Raw genomic sequence first — 25,036 nt, forward strand, 5'->3', positions numbered from 1 at the left:
AATATACCTCCTAAACTATATCCTAAAAACAGTACCAATTGTCCCTAACAAACTCATAGATACATAAATCCCATACATTAAGATTCAATTGTAAGCTTTCATACATTATTCGTACAAGTAATGTGAATGCTCAGTTCTTTCAGTGCTCAGTTGCTACTGTAGCCGGCTGCTTTTCTGCAATTGGATGGAATCGTCCAGAAGGTTTATCATCATGTGGTGAAATGGACAAAACCGTGTTCCATGCGGACTGGCACGTTACCGTGACGAAATGCATCTTTTGTATAATATGTTTTTGATTAGCAGCTCGGCTGAAAGCAGTGTGTGACAAAACTGTATACTACACATGAGCATTCAATTGTGGAAACACAGAGACCCATTTAATGAACAAGAATACGCCAGCTCTAATTTAAATCACCTTTCCCACTACAGCCACTAAAACTCTGGCCTATACCGTTAGAATGAAGCATTTTTATCTTGAGTGATGTGTCCGTGCTCACAACTAAGTTGTATAGATGATTATTACCTTACATTTGCTACACACATTCATACACATTCATGCAGGTTTAGTATGTAAACCCCTGATTCAACACATTATACTGATGCAGAATATCCATTCAAAAGTAAATCATTAATGCTATCAATCATATATGGTTTCCCCAGCAACAAGCCTCATAAACAGTACAGTACAGAGTATGCATAGTCACTATCAAGCTCATGGTGATACAGATCTTACCACATAAGCCATCACACTGTAAGAAATATAAAAGAATCATCTACACACTACCACGCTAATATATTTGACTGTTACCATTGAGAGTTACAATAATAACATTAAGACAATTATAATGTTGGTCAAAAATGTTCAAAAAAAGCGTTTTCCTTTTTTTTTGGTGATAAAAAAAATTTGTGTATACTAGGGAATTTTCAGGCAACACCTATCAATTGTTGGTGTAAAAAACAAAAAACAAATTATTACTTTTTTGAGGAATACATTATTTTTAATTATCCAGCAATTCGTTTATAGACTGACTAGTCAGTAAATCCTTATTGAATAGCTTTATAATAAAAAATAAACACATTAATTGTATAATAAATTAAAGAGTTAACTTTTGATTTATGCACTAATGCAGCCCCCAAATAACCAAAACTCATGCCTTTGCGATAAAGTCGTGCGTATCTTTATAAAACATAGCTGGGCTGATGATATGACGAGAGTGGTTTGCCTGAAAAAAGCCACATATGCATATTGGTTGCTTATTGAACTTAAAACGATGATGAAGTACTGTTTTACGAATATGCATTTTTTGATAACTTTGCACTGAGCTCTTTAATTAAGTAAACTTGTGGGCAATGCGTTTGTTATGGCAGAACACCTAATAATAAATATAATATGATGGTTTTATTTTATGTTTAACTTGATACTTATTCATTACCCATTTCTATTTCCTGTTTACCCGTCTATCTATCTTTGTAAAATCTATATACCTATATATATATATATTATATATATATATATATATATATATATATATATATATATATATATATATATATATAAAATATATATATATATATATATATATATATATATATATATATATATATATATATATATATATATATATATATATATATATATATATATATATATATATATATATATATTTGATAATTTATACAGTAATTTATAGTGAGTTGTTTCCTATATATTACATAAAATATTCCAGACATCACAAACCAGACAACAAGGGTCAGAGATAAACATGTAACACAGCTACTAATAACTACATCTATATATGGTCTCTTTTTCCTTGTATGTTATCCCCTGATATTCTTTCACACAAACATACAGGCAGAATTAAAGTTAAGTCACATGATAAGTGAAGCATAACCAATGGGAACAAGGCCCTCATTGTGACCTTGACGACATCGAATCCAGTCGTGGTCCACACCTCCCAACAGAACAAGCTCCTCCCCCTTCCTGAAGCTCAGCTCGGCTCCAGTGCCTGTGTGGTCACAAAGAGTTCTGACCGCCCTGATGAATCAAAAAATAACATTGTGCATATGACTGTCCATATGATTGGCTGTATTATTGTCATGTTATTGTTCTATTGTTGTGAAGCACCCTTAAGCTCGGGAAAGGTGCTATATAAATTAAACATATTACTATTATTATTAAAACTATTAAAAACATGTTTCTTATTTATAAGAATACTATATACTATATACTAAAATACTATATAATGTAGACATTAGATGAGTGAAATAAGTTTACAAAAATTACTAACTGAAATAAAAATAAATGAAAAAGAATTGTGAAAAATTTTATTAAAAACTATATTAAAAATGTCATTAACATTAGTTTAATTAATTAATTAAACTTAATGAATCTAAAATTTAAAGTAAATACACATTTTCCTTTCACCTTGAATTTGTGTGCACACCTCTTATTTTCAAAAAGTTATATTTTTTTTAAGTAAAAAGCTGTTGTTTTGAAAATATAATGAAATATCATTATTTAAGTGTTGATTTAAAAAAACAAAAAGTATTTCTGAATTAATTAAATGACTATTTAGTGACCCTACAAAAAACACTTTTTAAAAAAAGGACCTAAAAAGGTTTGAACCTTATTCTCATAAAATGCATAAGTATAAATCTGATAAGAAGAATGTGAATAATCTAATGGAAACTTTACCTCAGGGGCTTTGGCTGATCTCTGGTTTCATTAATCTTTTCATTTTCATCTTCTTCCTTATCTTTGCTTCTCTGGAGCTCTTTCTTCTCAGGCGGAGAACCCTGGCCAAGATTCACTATGCGAGAAAGGACGGTTACGCCAGGGGAGAGCCACTGAGATGGACGCCTATGTGAGAGGAACAGCATGGAAGAGAATACAAAGATTTGTCACATGAATAAACCTGACACATCTGAAACAAATTTAACTGACTTTAAAAAAATTCATCAAACCTGCTTGGTGGGTTGTTGGGGCTCTTAGAAGCTCCAAAGAGTCGTCCCAGACCCCAGGGAACAGCTGTTCCACTATCCCACAAAGAAAGATCCTCTTTTGGTTGCTGCCTGTTTTCAACTGGACTTTTTGGATTCAGTGAGAAGCCTGTCTTGAATTCATCTGGTGAGTCAGGACCTTTAACATCCTCCGTGTTAGTGGCCAAACCAAAGTTCTGCCCCAAACGTTCCCCTAAGCGCATTACTGCCCCCCAGCCTTGCTGAAGAGCCTGGCCTGCCTGCTGGGAAATGCTTCCAGCATTAGGAGGTGCGGAGATCTCATTCCCTTTAAACCATGATAATGGCGGATTGGCTTCCTCCTTGATGACGCTTGATGACAGCGAAATTGGATTGCGATAGGCTGACACATCAAGAACATGACTTGTGAGACCTGAATTAGGGTTGGTGTCTAAACCCAAACTGCCACAGTCTTGCTCTAACAAGCTTTTAAGATTATGGCCATTTCCTTGGAAAATCCCCTTGGGTGACAAGTGGAAGCTGAAGTCTTCATTTGGCGGGCTATATATCTCAGATGTTTGACTGGCTGGGGTAAGAGTTGGGGAGGAGGGGTCAAGGTGGTGATGCTGAAACAGCAGGTCGAGGTTAAAGGTCAGAAGAGAGAGAGGCTGCAGTAGGAGGAGAAGCTCCTCAAAAAGAGACTGGCAAGAAGTGAGTGACAGACGCATGAAGGAATTGGGGCGATAATATGTCTCCAACACATCTGCGGGACGTAAAAAAGTAATTACAGTTATTATTTTAAAAAAAGTTAATAAAAGGTATTATTATTTAAAAAATGATTACAGGATTTATTTAAATAAATAAAAAATGTAAACATTTAAATTGCATTAACTGGTTTAATTAAGATTTTTTTGTGGCTAAAAACAGGTTGTATAGTCTGATTTTGCTGTCATGTTATGTTTATGTTATTAAAAACTATTCTAACTCAAACTTTCCAACTTCCAGATTTTAAAGACAGTTTGAAACATTCGTCGAATGTGGTGGTGACGGTAAAGTCATGTGACTGTGGTGTAGTTCGTTTATAGCACAACTTAGCTTTTTACACCTGGCGATTGTATTTAGGCCTCGAAATTCACTAAAGTTAATTTATGAAGATTATCTTGATGAACAAAACAAATCATAACTTTTCTGTGGTAATCCAAAAGCCAGTTAAAAAAAATCCTACTGGCTTTTTGTCGAGGGTACCAGGGTGGTGCGAACTTCCTGCTTGGGCTTAAAAAAATCTCATCTCTGCAGCATATGAGAGCCGTTTTTAGCTCCGTTGCATTTTGTTGTTGTTAATATTTGATCGATGTGAAGTGATTAAAAAAAAGAATAAAAATATAATGTTTGTGTTTTTATAATCCATCATTGCTATCACTGTCCAAGATGGTTTACTAGCTGCTATTGTTCCAAAAACTAGGACCACTAGAGAACAACAGTAAATATGAATACTTACCACTGCAGGACTGCAGATGGGAAAGCCAGTTATCCAGAAGCTTGACACTACATGACAGATTAGAAGAGAAGAATACATTAGTGGAGAAAAACAAGAAGAGAGAGAGACACATAGGCCTATGTCAATTTGTCAATGAAATCGTCTTAGAAAGGAAGAAAAGTTCTGAGGAAAATGCTGCCTTACTTGAGAAGGCCAAACAGGAAGGCGTTGAACCTGTGTCTGCTCTGCTTAAGCTGGGGAAGCCCCGCTACTTTAGTCTGGAGGTTGTGCAAAGCCTGTGTGCTTGGGCCTAAAGGAAAGGAACACCATAAATGAAGAGAGAAGACACATTTAAATGTGCAGTATGTAATATTGACAGCTAGTGGTTGAAATGGGTACTGCAGTTCAAATTCAAAATATTGGAGAGAGTTGTTTGCCCTGCCACCTCCACCTCAGACTACCTTGGTTGCGGGTTGCCAGATTGAGGATACGCAACCGGAACGAGAGCAATTGACAACAGAAGGCGATAAGCCTGACAATGTAAATTGATGAGTTGATTTATCTGCTTTTTAATATGCCTCTGGCCATAGAGCTTTATAGGTGGATGTTGAGGCATTTTAGTTCGGGGATAATCTGCACTCTCTGACCCAGTTCATTTGCTGGCTTTCATGGCTGCAATATGCCGTGTTTTCCGCCAACTGGCAACCCAGGGTGTCAAAATACTAATGGGTAAATTAGCAGTGGGTGGGATCACACGGACCAAAACAAAAACAGACATTCGGACATGGAACACACATTTAAAAGTAGAATAACTGGCAGTAGAATGTTTGTCGGAGAAACAAGAATGATTTTGTGAACTTAGCATGTTTCCGAAATAACTGCAAACATATTACGGTATTTTTATGCTTTACTACAGTCAAAAATTGCATACAGCACCTCTAAGATGCATTTAAGCAAATCACTGATTATTTTAATATGCTAGAAAGGGCAACAGAATGAATGTGTACCATGCTGTATGATTTATTTTAAATTATGCTAAAGCTACCAAAAAATATGAGACAATGAATATGAGCAGCAAAAACAAAAACATTGAGGGAGAAAACCGATGAATATTTAAAGATTGGAAGTATGACAGAGATGCATGAGTCAATACTGCAGGGATTCACGGTGCCAGAAAAGAAGAAAATGAAACAAGTTTGAGGATGAGAGATAGAGAAGGAGAGAGAAAGAGAGGTAGATACAAAAATTAGATATTTAATGAAGGTAATTGTCTTATAATCCAGGTCCAGATGTCTTATACCTGGTTTGGTGGAGGCCTGAACCAATCCCCAGGGTGAATTTGGCCTTCTGCCTGCAATGAGGTCACTCTGGTGGGGCTTGAGGCCATCACAGAGAAGGCTGCGCAGGGCTGGGCAAAGGCAATGCAGTACCAGACGACCCAGAGAGGGATTTACACTGCTGTCTCCAGAAAGAGTCTGTCAACAGAGGTCAAGAAAAGGGCAATGGAGGATAGACAGAGAAAAGAAAGGGAGAGACAGACAGAGAAAAAAAAACAAATGTGCAAAGCAATGGAAAAAAGAGATATAGGATATATATAAAGTATTTAAAATGAATAAAAAGGAGAGAGAGAGGGAGCAAGAAAAAGAAGAAAGAGGTGAAAAGGTGCATGAGGTTAGTGTGCAAATAAGTTATTTGCAAATCTCATGTTTATGGACTTTGATGTACCTTATTTACTGAGTAAAACTGGAGAAAGAAAAAGGAAGAGATAAGCCAAGTGCATGGAAGTGGCATGGAGAGAGGGGAAAAAACAGGTAGGGATTTACTAACTTTAGTTCAAAGTTTTTGTTTTTTTCCTGTGGGAATGTTTATATTAAACTAAAGTGGGGTTAATGATGCAAAGTTTAAAAAAGAAAGCTAGCACAAAACTGACCTTCTGTACAACAGTCCTGGATGAACTGAACTGAGCCAAAATGGCCTCCACTGCCACGCTGATTGAATTGACAAGAGCTGTGTGACAAAAACACATACAATAATTTTTTTTATTTTTTTATTATTAATGTAAAATAAAGACAAATATGGACCAGCACTTTTTTTATAATCATGAGGTATACTATATTATATTACTTTTCTTTTCTTGCAGGCATGCAGAAGACAGCCCTGCAGCACTCAGTGAGGTCCTCACATCATCTCCCATCCAGGCCGTGTTCTTCTGCTCAGAGCCGGCAAATGAGAAGCTCCGAACAGCTATTAGGAGGGAAAGACAGCAGGGTGGGGTTAGAAACTCGATTAACAGATGACAATGTATTACAGCTGATCCTGATTCATCAAGTGCAGAACATGACAGCAGTTTGTGAGGAACAAATATTCATGAATAAATTATGAAAGATATTTATTCATTTGAGACATATTTGGATCTGATTTGACATATTTGGGTTTGTCACATGCATTACCATAAAGTAAGTGGAAAACAAAACATGCTGAGCAGCATAAAAAAAAGAAAGACCAATCTCTTAAAAAATAAACAAAAATATAAATGTAAAAAAAATTACATGAATCAAAACACACACAATCATATACATACATACACAAAAAAGCAATGGTTAAATAAAAGTATTATATATATTCATTGTGTAATTATATATATATATATATATATATATATATATATATATATATATATATATATATATATATATATATATATATATATATATATATATATATATATATATATATATATATAAATTATTAAAGCTATATTATGTCACTTTTTGTATCATAAATCCATCTTCCAACCTATATTTTTACCTTGGCGTATAATAATTTATATTTTAGAGTCTGGATAGATTTTGTGGGGAAACTGTCCGGAATTAATTCCATGCATGTTTATGTCATATCCATAAATAAAGAAGAGGCTACTATTATATGTAATGGAAGGTGCATAAACAGTGTTTAATCTCTAAACTAGTTACTTATTTGGTCTATTTGTCTTAAAGCCTACTAGCCGAGTTCTAATAGTGTCCACTGTTTCAGTCTAATGGCCTCTAGTCATTAAATCCATCCACGCAAAATAGCAAAGCCGTGGTACAACTCACGTAATTTCTAAAACAATGTTCCTCCACAAGTAATTTGTTGTATGATTCAACCGCTGGAGGGTCAAAAGTTACAAATAGTGCATCTTTAATTTACAGAATTTATAATAGGCTTCAATATTTCAAGTGAACAAAAAAAAGGAACACTAACAGAACATTAAAAAATAACATGACATAAGCCATATATTATCACTTTCAGAAAGAGGTTCTGAGGTCATCATGCAACAGACAACCACATATCTCACACTGTCACAGACACTGACAGTGCTACAATATCCACAGGATATGAAGACACACAGACAAACAGACATAGTGCTGTACAATCAAAGAAAGTGGGAAAGAAGTGGAGGAAAGTGAGAGAAATGAGAATGCACTGATCTCTTACTGGAAGTGAGCGGTGGTGGACTCTGAGAGTGAAGTATGGGGACCGATGGCTCCCGCAGAGGGGCTTGAACAGGGGGAGTGTACAGATAAGGGTAGTAAAGGGGTGCAGCAAGGGCAGGAAGGGTGTGACTGCGAGGGAACAGGGGTGAGCAAAGACGAGCGACATCTGTGCCTGGAACTGGAGGCCCGGACCTGTGGGGAGGTGAGATCGCTCCTACGGGGGACAGCCGTGGTGGGGCGCCTTTATGCAAGGGGCAGTTTTTGGGGTGGTAAAGGTAGTAGGCAGGGAAAGAGACAAGCTGCTGTTTGTTCATTAGCGTGTTTTCATTACTGTCATAATAAGGGTTGATAGGTGCTTTTGAGTCATCCGTGATGTCTGAGTTCAAATCAAACAGCGAGTCGGCATCTTTATAACAGTTTTTGTTTGCATAGCTCCGATTTTTGAGGTTTCGCATAGTAATGTAAGTCTGCATGTCAATGTTTTTGTATGGTGTTATGTCACCCTCAGTGAGTGTGTTAATGTTAGTTGGTGGTTCAGGGTCAGTGAACAGCTTCAGGGTATTTCTTGTGTATCTGGCATCACTGTAGTGTGAATCATCATTTCTGATTAAATCTACTTCATTGTTATACTCAAGACAGAAGTTGGTGTTTGTGCAGTCAGGATCATGCCCACAGATGTATAAAGAATCTAGAAAGCTGTCAGCATGATTACAGCGGTGGTACAGAGAATTCATGTTACCACTGAGATCATTGTCTTGTTTACAGAACAAAAACGCATTGTTTTCTGGCCCAGCACAGTACAGGGAGTCAGTATAGTCGTTTTTGCTGCAGTCAAAAGTGGAATTTATGCACAACGGGTTTGAGATGTTTATGGAATCCTCACAGTGGGCCACGGCATGATTCATGTTAGTGTCAGTGTGGTAAAATTGGGAGGCTTGTGACAGGGGAGCAGAGTGCAGGTAATAAGGTGAGGTCAAGCATTGGGACAGGGGTGGTGAGGACACTTTAACAGGAGCATTATGTGTACGGGGGTGAAGAATTATGATAACAATGGAGAAGATTCAGAAATGAAAGGATGGGCAGAATGGTAAAACAGCAAACAGTAAAGAAAGAGGAAGAAAAAGAGAGAATGGAAAAATGTTAGTGTCATTTTGAAGAAGAGAGAATGCACTTATGTAAATATGATGAAACATGACAGAGAACTCCTTCAAAAATTCAATATGCTAAAGAGAGTATGTTCTGTGTTATAATAACCATTAAAACATTAGAACACAGCACAGCACAACACAACACAGTGTATGGGGGAAGTATGTATATTATTCACTGTCCAAAGATGAGAAAATTTAGATCCTAATAATACATTTTATTTGGATAGCACATTTAATGAAATGCAACTCAATGTTTCAGTTAGAAAGACTAACTATTTTAGCATAAATAATCAAGACACAAGATAAAAATATGCATTAATTGAAAATGGTTCCTTAACAATTTCCAAAAAAAACTTATAAAAATAAAACGTACTCAATCCATAAAAATTTATCTAATACACAAATTCCTTCTTATAACTGCCCAGAGTACTGAGTGCCACACCCTTATATCTTTTATTTGCCTTAACTACTAAAACATCCTACAATCCTATAAACCTACATTTTCTGTGGCATATGGTGTGTAAAGCCTAACAGCACTATGTCTGATCCCTCAGCGTCCGACCGTGTGCAGAAAAGCATGCACTCTCTATCAAGGATCTCACTAGGATCACATTTCACCTGCAATGGCAGCTTTGACTTGAAAGGCACACTACAAGACTTTAGCGCTTCCGGATATGCTCTTTCATATGCACAATATTGACAATTACTTTCTGCCTCTTGTCAGTAGATTGCATGTTTCATTTCAATGGATTATTGTGATCCATGAAGTGTTGTCAAATTGAGCCATCCAACTGAATCATTTTGAACCTCGGTTAGTCAAAAAGTATAAATTTTTCATCATACAGTGCGTACAATACCTCTAGAGTATTATGATTTACTCACATAAAACCATTTTACTTTACCTTAACTTGTGCTGATATCTCTCTCTCAAATGAAGTCAGTTTGACTCAGTATTTCCTGTTTCCCTGTTGCTGTATTGTGATTGGTGTAAAGGTCTGAGTCACGCCTTTCATACACTTAAAGGCATAAGGTCATTTTTTGTGTGCTAACTGACAAAGTCAAAAAAGAGTGATGAAAGGTGTAATGATTAACTAAACAGCAATTTTCGTAACAGAAAATTATAACAGACACACAACTTGAAGAACTAAACACCAAAGTGTTAAATTCATAAATACTAATATCTATGAAAAAGATGAATAGCACAAATATTGCTATTGCATGGTATGATGTGATAACCTTGTAAACAAAAATGAGGGCTCCCTCAAATGTATTTGCGACTCAATTTACAGGCACATTAGAGGCCATTTATATCTGATGTCAAAAGTGAAGTAACCTGATCCAAGCAAATTTGCCTTTTCCATTGTGCAGATAAACAGTGCAGAAAGGAGCAGAGCAAAAGGGAAATGGCAAATATAAAATAACGATAAGCAAGAATAACAAGCATGGGAGTATCAAATTATTAAAAGGAGAAAGCGAGGCATGTCAGAAAGATGACAAAGCAGGGTTAAGGACAGAGGTGTGCATTATGATTATTGTTTGAGACAACATTTGTGATCGTATCATTTTAAGGGAAATGGCAACTCATTTGACTTCAATTCACCTAAAATAGAAACTATGACTGAAAATTAGGAAGGTTGACTGAGGAAAGTATGACAGAATGTGTGGCACGGCAAGGGAAGAGAGGATGAGAGAAAAAGGGAATCAGCCTGCTGAGAGGATGAATAATTAAAAGGCTTTGTGACATCATGAGAAATAACAGAGCATTAAGCTTGCTGCATTCTGAGATTCCCTCCAGTCTTGCTCTGCTGATTCATCTACCCATCTGCCTGTGTGACTCTCATCCTGGCTCACCACTTTCAATGTCAATAGACAATAGTTATTTTACTCTGTCTTTAATATTCCACTGAATTTGCACTGTTTTAACTCTCTAAGACAAAACAGGTGAGAGAAAACAAATGTATTTATGAAATGCAACTTTACCTGTTGTCCTGGATTCCAAAGTCCACGCTCCATCTGCCATTCCCCTAACTTCCACTTCATCTTCCATCTTTTTGGTGTGAACATCTTTATCTCTTTCATCACAAATAGTCCTAAGGCTGCCTTCGCTTACAGAACAGCCAATTTGTTGGGACACTTTGGGTTCTGCTGGGCAACCATCTTGTATATTCAGGCGGCACATTTCCCTAAAGAGGGACAATGAGGCAGGAGTGGGTGGCGGCTGAAGAAAAGAGGCTTGTGCTTGGGAAGTATATTCCCAGCCATCCCCATCAATCTTCTCTCTTCTCCATTTGAGATTGTACAGGAAATCAGGGTCTGGGGTGATGACAGTCGGATCGGGTTCTGACTGAATATGGGCTAGATTGGAGCTCTGTTTGCTTCTGTTGCGTAATTCTTTAAAGGTTGTGACTTTTAAGCCTGAAGTTGAGCCTTTTTTCAATGTGCCATCATTGGACAATTTTCGCATCTCGAGAGGTGCCGACTCTGTTTCTGGGGTGAAGGCTATCAGCCAGTCAAATCTATCTGGGCGAGATGCATTGGCAGATAGAGTGCATGGCTTAAGAGGGGGAAGCTCAGGAGGATTGGAGACAATTGGTGGACAAGGGGGCAATGGTCGTGGAGGTGGAGGAGGAGGGGTGTCTGAGATGATAGAAGTATAATCAAAACTCCCAAAGCTAACATTCGGGATGTTTGTATTGCTAAGGTCAGTGCTGTAATATCCAGAGTTGGGAGATAGGCTAACATTGGATTCACAACTGCAGCTATGATTACCATTTCCACCATTTCTCTTACGTCGTCTTGCCATTTCTGTGAAGGATGTTGTCCTGTTTGCTTCTTTCTGTTCGTCTTTAGAAACGTCCTTTTCACTGAGAGTGTCTAATTCCTTTACACCTGTAGACCTGTCTTTCCCAAATCTGGTTCCTTCTCTCAGTATGGAATGCAACCCCTTATCTACACCATCTTCCTTGTGTGTTCTGTCAACACTGATTTCTCCAATCTGAGAGACATCAGACATTGGCGGTTGCTCATTCTCCAGGACTACATCTACACAGACACCCAGCTCGGGACTAAGTTTAAGCAATTCAGCTTGGGTGAGGCCTGCGAGTGCAAGCAACTTCCTGATTTCCACATCCAGAGCATGAAAAGATGGAGGGGGTGGGAGTGATGGTGGAGGTGGAATAGCTGGAGGCGTGGACATTGCAGGTGGAGGTGGCAATGGAGGAGGTCTGGACGTTGGTGGTGGAAGGGACAGAGGAGTCTTTTCTCTTTCAAGCTGAGCAAGCCTTTGAGCCTCTAGACGGGCTTTATGACGTCTTCTTGGGGGAGGAATGGGTGGTGTAGGGGCGGTGAGAGTAGGTCTGTCTGTATTTAGGGAGAAGTAGGGCACAGGCTGTGATGGGGGAGGAGGAAGGGCTGGAGGTTTTAAGGCTGGGGTTGAGGATGAGAGTGCAGGCAAGGTAGGAACAGGGACCATTGTAGAGAAAAGAGTTGTGTCATTGGTGGATGAGACTGAGAAGGCATGTCCACTGATGTTCTCATAAGTGTGTGATTCTGGATGAGCACTCACATGCCTTGTTGGAGGCTTTGGGGGCCGGGGAGGAGGATCCAATGGCGATGAGGCAAGTGAATCAGAGGCAGGGGTTTCATCAAGGTCAGAAGGAGCTGTCAGATCTACCCCTGCATCTGAAAATTCCTGGGAGTCACTTGATTTGTTGCTTTTATACAAATTCCATGGAATGTCAATGTTGCCCATTTCATCCAAAACTCCAGTGATATCCTCATTGTCAAAGTCTAACCCTCCCTCCTGTAGTTTCACAAGATATGCCAACTTAACTTCTTTGTTGACCCTCTGAAGCTTCTGCTGGTGATCCAATCTATCTCTGACAATCAGCTCACCATCCAGTTGCCAATGTGCCAGCCTAACAATGCGGTAGAACAGATCCATTTTACCCAATTCTTCTATGGAATCTAAAAAATGGAGGAGATCCACTTTAATACATTTTCCTTCTTCTGATAACTTGCTCTCTGTGTAGTCAGAGGAAGGAGAGCAAGGGGCCGAGGGATAACCTTCATCAGAGGAGCAAGGCGATCTTGCAGAAGGGTTGAGATCCAATGGTAAGACGCTGGACTGAAAGGTAAGGCAGTTGGAGACCGGGGAACAAGAAGATGGACAGTTTTCAGTGGCCTCTTGGTCTTGTGATGACAATGAAAATGTATCAGGGCAGTCACACTCCAGATCTGAGCAGCTGCTAATGGATGTGGAAGAAGATGAGGTAGAAGATGTGAGGGAGAAGTCTAGCATGGATTCTGGGCAATTGCAGGATGAAGGGACAAGAGTATCATCATCTTCATCATCTTCATCATCATCTTCACCATCACAATTACCGTTGCCATTCACATCAATGTTGCCATTTACATTTACACTGCAGTCATCATTTTTTTGGTCACCACCCTCTTTTTCATCCACATTGCCATTTTCCTTCTCTGTCTCCTTCACTGGGATGGCATGAGGTTGCTTTACTTCTGGCTCACACTCGTCTTCTTTGATATCTTGTTTTGGAACAGCCAATTCCTTCTGAGGAGGTGGCGGTGATAGCTTCATTTGTTGCCTGATGTTTACAGTGTTATTGTTGTTATGGTTGTGATTAAAAAGGCTGTTGCTATCCTGAGGTGAAAGGCCATCACAACACAGACAAGGTAGGCTGGGCTCATTGCAGTTTGGATCCACAGCTGGGGCCAGGTTTGATACAGTGTGTCCACTTTTTGGTTTTGAGATTGCTGGAATTGCGTGAGCACCATTCTTCTGTGGCCGCACCAGTTTGGACTGAACCACTGGGGCTCGTGCACCTTGACCGGGGCCTTTTAACCTGGAAGACTCAGGTGGTCCCCGAGTGCCACGCCGAGGGGATGAAGATGCTGTGTTCATGTTTTTGTCCTCCCTCTTAGCCCCTTGGCTTGGTTTCACCTCTGTGCGCCTATTGTCAAACCTGCGGGAACGTGGGGGCACAGAGGGACGAGAAGAGGGATGCATGGTGGTATAGTTTTTATATCCTGATTATTATGTTGGTGTTTGTCTAAGGAGTTTGTAAAGCTATGGGGTCACATCCTGGATTTAGTTAGTATCTGAAATATCAAAAAATACATATTCTGTTTAGAATCACAAAAGCAAAAAAAAAAAAAAAATAGCTTGAGAGGTGCAAAAATTCTCCATAATTTAACATAATTTGGTCAATTTCATAGATGAAGTATTTCTCTGTTGTTCCTGGACTAATATTGAACATCATTATTATTTACAGTTTCTCAGAGCATAAAAATATGTACACTATTCTGTTATATTGAAACACAAGTACCTACTGTACACACCGCCCTTTATATATATATAGAATGCTGGTATTCTCAATACTGATATTACATTTTCTGTATTAGAAATAATATATCATTGTAATAATATTGACATAATAGGCCTATATAAAATACTTATCTGTGTGCATGCACGTGTTTGTATCAGTATTTCATATAGCCTACTGTAGGCCTATTATATCAATATTATAACATCTTTTCAGAGTCATTTATTGCATTCTCACAAGCCATGGGATTCTCGCAATTCTTTCATTATTTAGAGAATAATCTAAAAGCTCATGCCAAGAGAGAACATAACATTATCATATATAAAGGAAGGTAATGAACGTGCTGTCACAAAATGTAGCCTCAACATATCCAGAAATCTCTTTTATTTCACTATAATATCTATATGTTTTTTCCTCTGCGGGAGCCATGTGGAGCAGAAAATCATAGCAGTAACTAACACTGTTTCATAAACACCGTGGGCAATGCACTGCTCGCGCCCAATGTCCTTGGATACGGAGGATGTAAATCTAGGCCTAGCAGGGGCTTTAATAAATAAACTCATGATTGATATAAACACACATATGAACATCATGTACTCGAATACACAATTGTGTATTATTTAATCTTGGTGGCTAATATATTAAATAATTAAAGAGCGTTTTAAAATGATATCTAACAAGATGATGACATACGAGCTGTGTTGACACCTCCTCCGCAGACTTTAAATGGCACTGTATCAATACAGTAGACTTAAAATTCACATTAATAACGTATCGGTTTATGATACAGCTTCGAAATATTTCCTTACAAGCAAAAAAGATCAGAAAAGAATCAGAAAATTCGGCAATAAAACAAAACGCTTCAAATCTAGCATACATGTAATACAAAAAAAATAATAATAGGCCTAATTTACCCAATTTCCAGAAGGATATAAAGGGCGCGCTCTTCTTGATCTCGATCTCTATTCCATCGCACAAGCCATGACTCTGGAATTATTATATGCCGTTATTCTCTTTCCTCCTGTCTATCGCTCCGTCATCTGACCCTCCCCTCTTCTCTCTCATCCCATCCTCGAGACCACACCCCTCAGCAGCATCTCTCGTAGTGATGCGCGCGCCGCGGCTCTCACGCGCAACTCCTTGAGACTTCTCTTGCACACACTCATTCAAACACGTAAGAAATGCTTAATAAAAGAACGTTGATAAGATTTGTTTATTAAAAACACATTGCTGTATTTCTGTAATTGAAATTGATGATCACTGACGGATACTTGAGACTTCATACATTCTGGGTAGTCATAAATGTACAGTACAATAATGTGACAGGTTTCACAAACCGACAAACAAATAAAGCTAGGATTCTGAAAGAAACTGCCCTGAAGTGCCATTGTGTTCTGTTTGGGTAGATATTTTCTCTAGGGCATTTCTTTGCTTATCTAACTTATTAAATAATCCGAGTTACAAATTTCAAGGAATATGTGCATCTAACCCATGGGACTGCACCTGATCAGCAGTTTTTGGTTCTCATACTTAGAATATTTTCTTTTATAACTATTTACTTATTTTTAAATTTTTTCCTTTTCTTCTTTCCTTTTCCTAGTTCATCCAAAGATGTTAAAAATATAATGCAAAAACTGATGAAAATAAACTGTTTATACATACTGTGTGTATGTACCTCAATTTAAACACTGACAGATGTTGTGTGTTGTCTGTGTGTACTATTTGTTGTACAATGCCTAACCTCTGAATCAGAGGATTGTATTGCAAAAATAAAAGGGGAAAAACAATGATGAACTTTTAAATGCATCTTGACAGTATATTTAAAGTGCAGTTAAAACCTACCATTTTCATATTTACTCAAAATACTAAAATCCCTCACTGCATATTTATTTGACTCAAGTTGGTGTGCCTAAAAATACAATAAAGTCCCTCCAGTTTTCTGAACCACACCTCATTTGTTCCTCTTATATATTTTCTTGGCAAAATTAAGAAAAACAGCATGTGGCAGATTCTTGGCATGGAGCTGGATGAGTTTTTGAAGGCGGTGATAGCTCTCCTCCTCATGTTGATAATATCGGACAGGCATTTCCAGAGTATCATACAAAGCCTTGACCCTTTCAACACTTTCGGCATCACTACGCCCATAACATGCCTGAGAGAAAGAAGATGAGTTTAAGTCAGAAAACTGTTAACTTTAATAATAATAATTGCATTCATTATAATTGTTTGTCATTCAGCTGCCCCACACTTTCTCACCTCTAGTTCTGCCCTTTGTTCGGGTGTCATGATGCCCAATGCGGTCACCACCAGCCAGCTGCATTTGTTGTCCTGTATATCTGTGCCGATCTTCCCGGTCACTGCAGGGTCACCATAGCAGTCCAGGTAGTCATCCTGTCAATGACAAACATGTTATGAATGCTTTGAGATATTGAAAACAGATCTGATACCATTGAGGATACTAGGCTTCAAAAGAGTTACTTTATACTAATACCTGTATCTGAAAGAACTCTCCCATCTCAAGTAAAATTGTTTTAGCATTGTTGTGTTCGGTCTCATTCTCAATCCCTGCCTGTAATCAGTAAAAAAAAAAATGATCACAAAAATAAGACTTTTTATAAAATATACACAAAACACGTGTATGCAAAAACTCACCATGTACATGGCTGCAGCCACAGGGAGATAAAACGAGTAGAATGCGGTCTTGTATTTCACAATGGCTTTGTACCTGAGGCAAATACACTGTAAATCAGTCTACAGTAGGAAATTGGCAAATGATAAGCTATAAGTAAATATTGTCTGTGCCATAAGTATCAAAAGCCCAGCTCCATTTACGCCCTCATCTTCTCACCTCTCCATGGTAAAGCGATCAAGGTCGATTTTGTGTGGAGGTGCAGTCATCAAATCAAGAGCTTGACCCAACTCTGTCTGGAAAGAGGTCTTAAAGAAAAAAAGATTCCGTTTTGAGAGAGTGCACCTATCTATTAAACAATATGCCGCTAATATGAGAGAAGCAGCTAATATGATATAAACAGCTTGACAGTTTTGTGTACCTTTGTATGAACAGGCTGCCAGTGTGCAATAATACATTAAAATGTGCGTACATGTGCTATAGCAGACTAATGAAGCTTTTGGTTGTGTTACCTCTGTAAAAAGCTCAAGTAAATGGACATAGTAGCGCTGTCCTCTGCAATTTCTGCGAAGAAGGCGGTAGATCGCCCCCTCCAGGAGAAAAGCATCATTAATGGCATCCAGACCAATACCTTCCTGACAAATTTAAAAAGAGCCTAATTAGCACAGATTTTAAATACTCCATACAACTGATATACACTACTGTTATAATATAATATAATATAATACATAGTCCACCCCAAAATGAAAATTCTGTCATCATTTACTCAATCTCACGTTGTTCCAAACCTGTATGACTTTCATTCTTCTGTGGAATACAAAAGAAGATATTTTGAAGGATGTTGGTAACCAAAAGGTTTGTGCTCCATTTTTAACTATACAGTGGAAGTCAATGGGGACCGAAACGGTTTGGTTACCAACACTTTTCAGAATATCTTCTTTTGTGTTCCACATAAGAAATAAAGTCATGCAGGTTTGGAATGATGACAGATTTGTTTGGGTGGACCATGCCTTTAACAGTAAAAATGTAGTAATAATAATAATAATAATAATAATAATAATAATCAACAATCTTGTGTGTGGAAAAAAAAAGGAAATAGGTACAATGTGGAATTTAGGATTTGCTGAGTTCAATCATTTCATTATTATCAAGAGGACAATATGTTACATGCAGTGTTGGGGAAAGTTACTTTGAAAAGTAATGTATTATAATATTGCGTTACTCCCTTAAAAAGTAACTGAGTTACTATGTTACTTTTTAAGAAAAGTAATGCGTTACGTTACTTTTGCGTTACTTTTTCTCACCTGGGCTGGGCTTGTTTGTTGTTGTTTTTTTTTTAATAACAAAAAAGTTCTATTTTTGTGCAAATGTAAAGACCTCTTCATACCAAAATTGAAATAAGCCTCAGGCTGGGATAAAAATGCAAATTCACGCATGAACAGTAGAGGGTGCAGCTCTGCTGTGCTGCCATTCTGGATAATGGAAGAATAGGACGCAGGAGAAAAAGGTTTGACCAATAAAAACAAAAAAATCTAGTAATTTTTGCTCATGGTTTAACTGAATCATCAAAGGTCAGCAGCCAGACATTGGTCAGTAAAGGTAGATTAAATGCATAAAAATTAGTGCTGTCAGTTAAACGCGTTATTAACGACGTTAACGCAAACCTATTTTAACGGCGTCAATTTTTTTATCGCGAGATTAACGTTCTTTTTGGTCTAACAAACTTTGTAGTTTTTTCACATGCTGTTGCAACAACTAGTAACGTTAGAAAAACTACAACACCACTCCGGATGTAGCTAGACCGGAAACAAAACATCAGGCACGCTGCGGCTGCCCGCACTCGTTTGGGCCATTAAAAGATTAGACGTGGATGGCAAGCGTGAGACGCCGAAATGAGAAACGTATTAAGCCATGGTTTAACTCAGGGGTCTTCAACTAAAAGTGCTTGTCTTGAGCGCTGCTTTCTGCTCTGACACCAGACGCGAATGAAGCGTTTTGCGCGAGTGATTTAAGTCAATGCAAAGACGCAAATAGACATTCTGCGGCGCGGATTAAGCGGCGTGCATGTCGCGTCATTCGCGTCCGGTGTGAACGCACCATCAGTCTCTTCTTCACTGCATGCTTGACCGCGCGTCTGGGTCTGAACGTAGTAACTGAGCATTGCAACGTTAACTGTTTCATTACGTCAAAAGGCTTCGCGGTCCGGATTCGGACCGGAGTCCGCTAGTTGGCGACCCCTGGTTTAACTGCACTATAGGCGGAGTCCTAGTTTACCTTGCATGTGCACTTTGTAATTTTATTTTGTATCACCCTGTTTTGATCCCTTAGAAAGGGCTGTTGAAGGGGCTGTTTGTGCAACAAAGTATTTGTTTCACCCTTTTATTGATGGGCAGTGTTACATTGTGTGAGCGATTATTTGCTCCAAGTGAGAATGTTGGTGTGAAATCGAAGACTAAAGTATGCCAATGTTGTTTTCAATAAAACAAACATTTGAACAAAGCAAGCCGATCCACTTTTCTATGTTGATAAGAGCATTAAAATAAGAAAAAATAATGGGACAAAAAGAAATCAAGGGACATTTAGAATAAATAAAAATGTGCGATTAATTGTGATTAATTGTGAGTTAACTATGACATTAATGCGATTAATCGCGATTAAATATTTTAATCGTTTGACAGCACTAATAAAAATACACAACGCCTCTGCACTTACTTTTTCTAAACATGGGGACAGGAGAGCTGTCAGTCAAATAAATGTGAAAAAGTAACTTTAAGTAATTTGAATTGTAATGCGTTACCCCCACACACAATATTTTCATAATTTGTAACCGGGGGGTGGGGGAGGGGGTTGGAGGATGGAAAACACATTTGTTTATCAATATACACTCCTTATAATGCAATTTTACAGCAGCATCCATATCTTAAGACAAGAATAAATGAATTACCTTCTTATACCAGCAGGGTTGACCCCTTCTTGTCATGGATGCATCCATGATGTCATCAGCCACCAAGAAAAATGCCTGAAGCTGTGAAGAAATCAAAAGTTTTTGCACTGCACTATTTTCTTTTTCTCCATTGTAATTAATCTTATCAATTTCACACACCAGTTCAATGCACCATCCAACCAAAAGGGCTCGGTGAACTTCATCAGATGGCAGTTCAGAGGGAGAGACCAACTCCCGTAAAGAACCAATGACAGATAGGCCTCGGTTTCTCTTGCCTCCAGGGGCATTGTACCGAAGCACCTAAAGAAAAAAATAATAATATAATCACACTTATTTCCAAAGACAAGCCAAAACTGACAAATAATACAATAAATTCAATGCAGAGCTGATTAAGATTTGTTTCAGATCTGTTCTGAAAGTTTTAAATTGCACTGTGTGCCAGACTCTGTGTCTAAACTTTGTTCTTTTTAACATTAGCATGCTCTATTTGTCTATGTACTGACACCATGACATTGACATTTGTCAATCATGTGACATGGTATGCTTCTTAAATAGTTTCACATTAAATAACCAGTGCAGCCTGTCATCTATCTCATTCAGCCATGTTTCTTCAGTACTGGTTGCGAGAGTTTACTCTACCTCTCTGACTCTGTTGAGGGCATCAGTGAGAACTGGATCAGTGATGTCTTGCTCAGTAAGTTCAGACACCAGCCTTTCAAAAACCCCATCAAAGAGCTGAGCATCTGACAACATCTTTCCTTTTTGCTGGACACCGTTACTGCACCTGCTGTCACCCTAAAGTGATGGAGCAGACAAATATAGTGCAATGACAGAAACATAAATACAAAAATAGGCAAACATTTGACAACATGATTACTGTATCATTTGGATAATATGTAAATAATATATCGTCCTAAATTGAAAATACATACAACATACAAATACAATACATAAAAACCTCAGACAACTTAACATCGCAGCTTGTTCATGCATTGGGTTAATCTGCAGTTAAACTCTGATTTAGCATGCTTGCTTTTTATGTACATTGCTAAATTAATTATATCCAATTTTAGGAAATAACAGCAAGACAATTACTTAGCACGATCAACATAACATAAGCAATGTAACATTAGCTCTCATATGTAAACATGATCGCATAAACTTTGCTAGCTTCGCTAAGAGCAGTATGAACATTATTTACATCGTATTTGAGATTACCTGATTCACTGTAAACTTTTATCATGCAAGAGGTTTACTTTGACTTACCATTACGATTCCGTCCTTGCTCAGACTACTGACAAGCACATATCTGTGTGCTTTTATTTCACTTGCCGTATGAAAAGTCAAGACGGCCCATTAGACCGAGGGCGTACCGCATATTGTAGTTTTTCTGTACATTTGTGTCGGTCTGAAGTCCCCACTTTTAAACTTCAATTACCGAAATGCTTTGCGTATGATCTGTTGGGGCGTGTACGCAAAAGCTCATATGACATCACGAACATCCATTGGCTGAAGTAATCGAACGAGGATGGGCTCCAGAGAATTTAGCCAATGAGAAGAAACTACCCACGACGCAAAGGGTGGAGTGAATGCAAGTGAACCTATCAGATTCTCGTAGCATAATATTCACTAGATTAACGATGAACAATTATTTCTTCACTGTTGAAGGCTACCCCAAACTGTTAGTTACGTTGCACCATTTCTTAACTGCATTAATCTTATACTGAACTGATATAAGTTCAGAAATTATTCTTGTGAAATCAAATAGTGAATCTCAGCCATTTCCACCATTTTTTATACCTCAAAAACATGAACATGTATTCCATTGTTGTTATTTCTGTTGATATGCTGATATACATGCACAATTTAAAATATTTATTTCCATATACTAATGTTTTTTTTCCTTCATGTTGTTTTTGCTTATATTAGTATGAATTTGAATAGGCCATCAAATATTACTGTATATTTGTGAATTTATTTGTTGCAACTTGATTAAAAAAAGTAATCTTCTTCTAACGTCTTCACTACAAAGTTCAAAAAGTTGGTTTAGAAAAGGGAAAGAATTACAGGGATATACAACAGAACAACAGTAAAGTACTAGTAATGTTTATTTGTATTAAAGTGGCGTTTCATCACAGCAATGCATTAATATGTCATTAACAGTAATCTTCATTTAAGGACAAATGTATCATACACAGGCAGCTAAAATGATTCACTAAGTAATTAAAAAAAATAAACAAAAACATTCTACATATTTTTCTTCTAAATTAGTTTAAAAGAAAATAAATAACATATTTATTAACAGCAAATATTTCCTGTCACTTCCACTTTTCATTAAAGATCATACAATCATGCATATGTTTTTAGTAAGAATCATTTGCAAGTTATGATATGATTATTTTGACATTTAAATTTAAACACAGAAAACAATGCAAACACCTTTTCTAACTCAGCTTTTAAAATTAGTGTTAACATTTTTAGTATCAATGTTAATGCAGATAAATTGAGCTGTCTTGACTATTACATGTAACTGGACAGAAAAGCTTAAATCTTAATTGGTAGTATTATCTTGTACATAGCAAGCAAAAATACATATTTGGTAGATCCTCTCAGTAGTATGCTGCTTCTTCCTCCTCACTGAATCCAGCTTTAACAGCCTCTTGAATACTCTTGATTTGCTCTGGAGGAGCAGCGGGCAGAATGGCAAGCAACTCTCGGTCGATCTTTTCTAGTCTTGCAGTGCTCTTTCTGTCAAACTCCTCTTTATTATGCAGGACAAGCTTTAAGATGCCTTTTTGTGCCTCATCACAGGAGTTCTGGAGCTGTTGTCGCTCATGCTCAAATTCTGGCTTAGTTTTATCCATGACCATCAGTTTGCCCAGTGAACTGATACGGTCCATCAGGTACTTGCTGGAAACATCTGTGTATGTTCCAGAGATCATGTGGACCAGACTAGCAATGTTACAGGCTTGGAAGGCTTGAATGTACAGCAGATCTTTTGAGAAGAGCTTTGCATTGTAGGAGAGGGCTTGTGTTTTCTCAGATGTTGAGACAAAGTTTGTGAGAGTTTTGCTCAGGCTGGTTTTCACAATGTTTGAAACCATCTGAAAGAAGTGAACCATCTTCTCCCACTGCACCTTCACTCTCCCCATGGCATCCATTCCTTTGACCAGCATCTCTATGGTAGTTTTGAAGTCGATCTCTTTCAGTTTACAATTTCTCATAGTGACCAGGATATCCGTTAGTTCCTTCTGGTTCTTCTCTAGGTTCTCCACACACTTCTCATAGGTCTCTCTTGTCTTGTTCATCTGAGCTCGGGTCTGCTCTATGGCGAATCGTGAATTCTCTGTGGCCTTCTGTGAAGCACTCTTGTTCTCTGACTTGTTTTCTTCTTTTTGCATCATTGGTGGTTTTGGAGAAACGGCTGGAGAATTTGTGATGTCTTTGCTTTTGCAATCAAACACACGGGCCGACTTGATCAATTCAAAGACCTTGTGTATTATCTTCTTGCTTTTGTCTTCGTCACATTTACCATCTGGTGCATATTTTGCCAGTTGATTGCATATTTCCATGCCCTCATTGCATAACTTTTTAGCTTGTTTCTTTGATGGGCAGTCAGGGATGTCATTTAAAGTTTCATCAATTCTTTCAAACTGTATTGTAATGAAATCTGTTTTTGTATTTTTGTTCCTCTGATCATACAGATTTGTCCAGTCAATGTCATTATCCTCACAAGTCACATTCATTAGTTCCTGGATTTTCTGCACCCAATTTAATATTTCAGCAGACTTACTATATGTATTTATTTCAGTAACCACATCTCTTACACTTTCCTGATCTCTAATGTTGCTCCAAGTATCAGCGATCTTTGTTGTTGCAGAACATGCGTTTATCACTGGGTGAGTAATAAGAGATGTAAGTCCAGTAACCAGGCCTGTAATGCTCTGTGTTATCCCACCAACAAAATCCATGCCAATCATTTCCCATCCACCAGGGAGAGAATCCAGGGCTTTCTTGTAGCTCTCATGAGCCTCATCCAGTTCCTTCTCCATGGCACCCACTGCCTTCTCAGTCCTTTTCCTGGTTTCTTGGGCTGACTTCTCCCTCAGTTTGCTCTCTTCTAGTTTCTTCTTTAATGCTTCCATCTCTTCCCCATAGAAGTGCTCTGCATTCACACACGCTTCTAGCAGCTCTTGGATGATATTGATGACATCAGTGAAGCGTTTTTCAGTTGCATTAGACAACTCCAGACATTCATCTGCAATGACTCTGATATTGTCCAGCTGATCAGGAAGATGTGCTTTGACAACTTCATCATCACCTTGGAACAGAATCTTCACAGCTGCCTTCATGTAATCTGGAACTTGGGCAGTATGGAGGCGAATCTGATCCATGCTCGTATGGGCCTCATTAAATGCCCACCAACCAGAGTTACACACTTGCATGAGGCAAGCACGAAAGGAATCAGGGTATTTGATGAATTTGTATCCATCTTTGGGGGAATTTTTATTGATGGAGAAATCTGTTGAGGATGAGATGAAAACCAGCTCTCCCAGGATGGCTATGGACAGAGGTGCTGGAGTCAGATACTCTTCCCAGTTGGCATACGGCTGCATTATAAGTTTGGTTTGGTTCCTCATGTCCTCAGCAGTGGTAAGACTTTGAGTTGTCTTTGAAATTTGGGAATCCATGGCTTCTCTATTCCTGCTCAAAACAAAGACAACATTGGAAGGAAAAAAAATACTAATCTCACTTTTATAAGACTTTTATAAGTATAAATAATAACTTTTTCTTAGCTTGATGAAAACTAATGAACAGCGCCACATTATTTTGTTAAACATCTGGTTAAGGAAAAAATATATACACTAAAATTGCTTGGTTGTTTCAAACCATGTTTGGGTCAAATATGGACAAATCCAACCATTGATTTAAATGTTTAGAATGAAATCCATATTTGGCCAAAACATGGGTTGAAACAACCCAGCATTTTTTAGAGTGTAAAGTGAAATAACTCACACTTACTGCAATTAGCCTGTTTTCAGTAATCCTGAGGAGAAAT

The 25,036-nt window shown here is 37.9% G+C and overlaps 3 protein-coding genes across 5 annotated transcripts; all 3 read right to left on the reverse strand.

Annotated features, from left to right (window-relative positions):
* Positions 1-1,728: 1,728 nt before the first annotated feature.
* rusc1 (RUN and SH3 domain containing 1) lies at positions 1,729-10,036 on the reverse strand. 2 transcript variants are annotated; one of them, XM_079836447.1, is made up of 9 exons: positions 9,962-10,036; positions 6,560-6,679; positions 6,366-6,442; positions 5,736-5,910; positions 4,640-4,745; positions 4,457-4,503; positions 2,965-3,721; positions 2,696-2,860; positions 1,729-2,035 (listed from the first exon to the last, which is right to left on the reverse strand). In XM_079836447.1, exons 2-9 carry the CDS (start codon positions 6,627-6,629, stop codon positions 1,870-1,872), a joined length of 1,563 nt encoding a protein of 520 aa, XP_079692573.1. In that variant the 5' UTR covers positions 6,630-6,679; positions 9,962-10,036; the 3' UTR covers positions 1,729-1,869. The 2 variants fall into 2 exon arrangements, with proteins under 2 accessions (XP_079692573.1, XP_079692572.1); XM_079836446.1 differs by lacking the exon at positions 9,962-10,036 and adding an exon at positions 7,913-8,650.
* Positions 10,037-15,598: 5,562 nt separating this feature from the next.
* Positions 15,599-21,373, reverse strand: fdps (farnesyl diphosphate synthase (farnesyl pyrophosphate synthetase, dimethylallyltranstransferase, geranyltranstransferase)). 2 transcript variants are annotated; one of them, XM_079836448.1, is made up of 10 exons: positions 21,244-21,373; positions 20,617-20,772; positions 20,137-20,277; positions 19,978-20,058; positions 17,546-17,668; positions 17,253-17,341; positions 17,057-17,129; positions 16,896-16,973; positions 16,661-16,795; positions 15,599-16,556 (listed from the first exon to the last, which is right to left on the reverse strand). In XM_079836448.1, exons 1-10 carry the CDS (start codon positions 21,244-21,246, stop codon positions 16,356-16,358), a joined length of 1,080 nt encoding a protein of 359 aa, XP_079692574.1. In that variant the 5' UTR covers positions 21,247-21,373; the 3' UTR covers positions 15,599-16,355. The 2 variants fall into 2 exon arrangements, with proteins under 2 accessions (XP_079692574.1, XP_079692575.1); XM_079836449.1 differs by having other exon boundaries at positions 17,546-17,623; positions 21,244-21,316.
* Positions 21,374-22,586: 1,213 nt separating this feature from the next.
* Positions 22,587-24,668, reverse strand: LOC307138267 (uncharacterized protein; the record flags this gene model as incomplete). The annotated part of the gene is made up of 1 exon (XM_079836479.1): positions 22,587-24,668. One exon carries the CDS (start codon positions 24,666-24,668, stop codon positions 22,587-22,589), a length of 2,082 nt encoding a protein of 693 aa, XP_079692605.1.
* Between the last annotated feature and the right edge of the window lie 368 nt (positions 24,669-25,036).

Source organism: Gobio gobio (genome assembly GCF_949357685.1).
Source record: "Gobio gobio genome assembly, chromosome: 15".
Lineage (NCBI taxonomy): Eukaryota > Metazoa > Chordata > Actinopteri > Cypriniformes > Gobionidae > Gobio > Gobio gobio.